This window comes from Coffea eugenioides, unplaced genomic scaffold (assembly GCF_003713205.1).
Source record: "Coffea eugenioides isolate CCC68of unplaced genomic scaffold, Ceug_1.0 ScVebR1_2539;HRSCAF=3587, whole genome shotgun sequence".
Classification (NCBI taxonomy): domain Eukaryota; kingdom Viridiplantae; phylum Streptophyta; class Magnoliopsida; order Gentianales; family Rubiaceae; genus Coffea; species Coffea eugenioides.
Window position 1 is genome coordinate 26,182 of NW_020863034.1, and position 5,144 is coordinate 31,325.

The 5,144-nt window shown below is 39.8% G+C and overlaps 1 protein-coding gene across 1 annotated transcript; it reads right to left on the reverse strand.

The window, feature by feature from the left end:
- Window positions 1-3,110: 3,110 nt before the first annotated feature.
- LOC113756909 lies at window positions 3,111-4,925 on the reverse strand. The gene has a single exon (XM_027300380.1). The coding sequence runs from the start codon at window positions 4,923-4,925 to the stop codon at window positions 3,111-3,113; it is 1,815 nt and encodes a 604-aa protein (XP_027156181.1).
- Window positions 4,926-5,144: the final 219 nt, after the last annotated feature.

Here is a 5,144-nt window from a genome sequence, read left to right on the forward strand (position 1 = left end):
CACGTTAGTGAGATAAACTCGATGCTAACGGTGGTAGAATAAAAACGCACACGTTAGTGAGATAGACTCGATGCTAATGGTGGTTGAAAAAAAAAGCACACATTAGTGAGATAGAATCGATGCTAACGGTGGTTGAATAAAAAAGCACACATTAGTGAGATAGACTCGCTAATGGTGGTTGAAGAAAAAAAGCACACGTTAGTGAGATAGACTTGATGCTAATGGTGGTAGAATAAAAACGCACACGTTAGTGAGATAGACTCGATGCTAACGGTGGTTGAAAAAAAATGCACACGTTAGTGAGATAGACTCAATGCTAATGGTGATCGAATAAAAAAAGCACACGTTAGTGAGATAGACTCGATGCTAATGCTAACGGTGGTAGAATAAAAACGCACACGTTAGTAAGATAGACTCGATGCTAACGGTGGTCGAATAAAAACGCACACGTTAGTGAGATAGAGCACACGTTAGTGAGATAGACTCGATGCTAACGGTGGTAGAATAAAAAAGCACACGTTAGTGAGATGGACTCGATGCTAACGGTGGCTGAAGAAAAACGCACACGTTAGTGAGATGGACTCGATGCTAACGGTGGTTGAAATCAGTGAATTAAATGTGGTTGTCAAGAAAGGGAGTAGAAGGGTGCGCGGCGGACGCTGAGACTCGCCAACAAGAAATTAAAATTTGTGATTGAAATCGATTTCTTCAAGGAATAAGAAGTTAAACTTAATTTTTGATTGTTTTTCCTTTTCGTTTGGGAGAAACTTTTCAAAAAAATTTTGCCCCAGTCTCCACCAATTATTGTGCCACCGATCATTTGATTTGCATTATAGCAGGGTTGCTCCTCCTAAAAACCTTAATTCACATCTTCTTTGGTCCGAACCCTTCAATTCTTGGGTAATACTCCACAGTCATATAAAAATTGCCCCAGTGTGTTGTTATTGGACCATTGGACCTACAAAAAGTAAAAATAATGGTAATGATAGATAATGCCACCACCATCCGATCAATCTTACTTTCAAGAAATGTGTAAACATGAGTATTTGGACGTTTTTCTGATATAGCGAAAACTTCAATTTACTCTGTGAACTGTGTCAAGTTTCCTCAACTTCCAACGCTAACAAGACCCTTGGTATCCAGTCAATCATAGGGATAAATTCTTGACCCAACTTCACTCCTCGAATCGCATTCCATCTTCTTAACTTCCAATGCTAATAAGACACTTGGTATCCAGGTAATTCCAATAAATCACAGGGATTGCCATTGGATAAATCCAAAAGATAAATGAGACCATGAAACAAATGAAAGAATATTATATTCACACAATCAATGATGAAAATCTCCGTAATTTGAAAACAAAAATTAATTTAAGAAAAATGAATCTGTAAACTTAACAATTTATATTGGATAATCCAAAACCCTTTAATCTCAAACAAATTATCACCATTGACTCTTTGGATATCATCCCTCCAAAATTCAATGTCAGCAACCGAACCACAAGGTGAATAGAAATTTCAACGAACTGAGTCATCAGCCTTTCAAATCCAAGCTTACTTCTCCTTATAAAACCCTACCCTAGTGCCCTTTCGGGTTTTCACTAAGGCTATTCTCACATTTTTATTTTTCTTCCCTTTCTTTTTCTTCTTTTCTTTTTATTTTTCTTCTTGGGTGATACTCCGATTTTCACTAATGAACCAATCCTGCCGATAGCCTTCATCAACTCAAAATGTGTTTAAGAAATGATGGCATCAGTGCGACAAACCTTCCCTTGCAAATTGGCGAAGATCATTTGTCATTTGATTACAAAAATTTCCTTAAAGAGGTGGTGCAAAAAAACGGAAGTCAGGACTTTTGACTTTTGTAATGGGGTCTGGCGGGGTGATAAGAAAAGGTTAAGGCTTGAAGGCAGATTTTATGAATGGTTTAAATGATTTGAGATCGCATTGTTGCGCCAACCCTATTTTAGGGTTAAATCAAAATGTGTCCCAGTTTATTCTCAATTGAGGATCTCTATTCTTTCATTTTTCTTTTCTTCCTTTTTCGTTTTCGGCCTTCTGCCATTTCATTGAAATTTTCAAAATTTGCCCCAATTCATGCTTAGCCGAGGTTCTCTTTTCTTTCATTTTCTTTCTTTTGGCCTTCTACCATTCCTTTGAACTTTTCAACATTTGCCCCAATTTATTTTTTTAATTGAGGTTCACTCTTTTTCTTTTCTTTTATTTTCCTTTCTTTCGTCTCAAACTTACCCCAGTGTGGGTTTTGCGATTCTCGGGGGTTCAAACGAAATGATTTATTTTGAAGGTTCAAAAGGGATAACTAGGGATAAAATATTTAATTGGAAAGGAAGAGGGCCTAACTTTCATTCCATTCTTCGCATTAACCCTAAAAGGAAACTTCCATTTATCAGATGAAAATTTCTTACACATCTCCGAATTGATTGGCTGAGGGAATAAGTGTTCCACCAAGCAATACCTTTTTGATAATAAGAGCACCTTGCCAACTAACTGCGAACTCTTCTTTTGGCTTCATTTTGTACTGACGAAAACCAACTTAATGCTTTGCTTCCTCGTCTGAATGGTCATGATTTGACCCATTGATGGTAATCACGGACCAATCCTTTTGATCATATTGATCATGATGGACTGTGTTTAACTGCTTCTTTTTCCTAATCTTGATCCCGATTCGGCTTGAACTTCTTTTTATTCCATTCGGGATTCTTTGAAACATTTTCGGATGTCTCTTCGCCACTCTTCTCATTTTGAAATTCAAATTCACATTTGTGAGATCGCTGCCATCAAATTTCTGAACAGTGATATCCAAAGGGTCAGACGGTTTTATTCTGGGCCATCTGAAAAGAATGTGTAAGTCACAATATATATATATAAAACTGTACATTTTATTGAATTTCCAGACAAAAACCAAACTTAATATCATGAAACGTGTCTTTAGCAGTCACTTGATTGAAAACTATTTACAAAAAATATAGTTAAACAAAAGACACATGTATGAACGATTTTCATTGATTTTAACCAAAACAACTCCCCAAATTTATCGAAACTTCCCTTCAAGAGGGAGGAACCTCACTAATTCAGCTATTTTCAGGATTTTCAAATTTCTTTATTGGGGGTAAATGCCTCGAAGATGTCCTTGTATTCAGGAAAGGGATTCGTACTTATGTTCGGTCCTTGTTCTTCCCTTTTCCTTAACACTATATCTCCTGTTTCGATCATGTCCTGGATCTTATGTTTTAGTACCCAACAATTACTGGTAGAGTGACCGGGCGCTCCAGAATGGTAGGCACAAGCGGCTTGAGGGTCGTACCCAGCAGAGAGACCTCGACGAGAGTAGTTTGGAGGAGGTATGTCATCGATTTCACCGGCGGCCTTGAGCTGTTCGTATAGTTGGTCAATGGGTCCGCCTAAGTTGGTAAAAGTTCGAGATCGACTAGGTTTTTGTATTTTATTGGTTTGAGGAGGGTTGTAAGTCTGTTGGTTTGGTGGAGCAGGTCTGGGATTATAAGGTAGACGAAGTCGAATTTGAGGATTGTTTTGAGATATTGGGGAGGGCATTGTAGGTGGGCTTGCATAGTTTGGCTGAGGTCGAGGGTGATTGGTAGTAGTATGGTAAACAGGACGTGGGTTTGAGTAGCGAGATGAATATGTGTGGTAACGTTGGGATCTGGGTCTTGAAAACGGTCCTTGACCCCACACAAAAGTAGTTTCTTCCTCTTTCTTCTTAAGTTGAGGCTCCCTTCTGTTATTACTCTGACCTTGCAAGGCGTCCAACTGTGATTTTAAAGCTGATACATTGGCAATTTTCCCTGCTTTGACGTATTCGTCATATTCCTCCAACTTATTGATAATTGCTGCAAATGAACACCCAGTCATGCGAAAAATCTCCTCAAAGTAGGGCAGGTCATGAGTTTTGATGAACGTGCGAACAATCTCATCTTCAGTCATGGGAGGCTCCACCTTGGCGGCCAAGTTCCTCCATCTCTTCGCATATGTCTTGTGGTCCTCGGATGGTTTCCTCTTGGTTCCCTCCAATGTGGTCCTCGTTGGAGCCAACTCGCAATTGTATTCGTATTGCCTTACAAAAGCAGTTGATAAGTCTAGCCATGTCCTCATATCCTCGGGTTTCAAATTCGAATACCAGTCCAGTGCATCGCCTTCTAAGCTTTCAGGAAACAAACGAATTGGTAGATTCTCATAATCTATTGGCTTGCCCAACTTGTTGGCAAACATTCGGAGATGCGTCTTGGGGTTGCCCGTTCCGTCATATTTGCTAAACTTGGGCGTTTTGAAACCCATGGGCAATTGCATATCCGAAAATAGGCACAACTCGTTGTAGTCCAGACCTCCTTGTTTGTTCAAACCTTGGCTTTTCTTTATGAACTCCTCAAATCGATCCAATCGCTTTAGCAAATTCTTATCCATCGACGCGGACGACTCCCCAGTTTCTGCTTTTCCTTGGGCGGCGGTATCTAAGGTGAATAGCTCAGCGGTTGAGTAATAATGTGGTCCCTGAGGTTCAAATGGCATGCTCATAGTGATTGGCGGATAATTCTGGGGAATTTGGGCGTGAGAAGGGTTAATTTGGATGTTAGGTGCATAAGTTGGTGGTGGGCCATGAGTGGGATAGGTAAAGGCTTCTTCAGGTGGATTCATAACTTGTGAAGTAACAGAGACTTGAGTATAAGGTAAGAGTATTGGTTCAGATTGGCCAGGGGGTAAGGGTTCATGTTGTTGCTCACCGCTAGTACCACCAGTGACCAATTGGTCGATCACACGCCGTTGGGCCATCATTTCAACGCTTAGCTCATTAAATCGGTTTAGAACTTCGCTCAGCTGAGCTCCCAGATTCGCCAAGTCAGTTGCTGATGTTGTTGCTGGCCTATCAGATGATTCTGGATGGGTACTCATGTTTACACTATCTCTTGAAGCTCAGCTACGAGATCGTATAATGATGGGGCTTTTTGCGTAGCTATATTTGAAAAACACCTGAAAATTTAGGAAAAATCCCTATTTAGACTCCCTTTCTGACTTAACAGTTGTTAAAAGAAAGAAAAAAGAAAGAGAAAAAGACACGAGTTAGTAAAAATTAAAGTAATTCGGATGCATGTCCTATGGGGAAACCCTTTT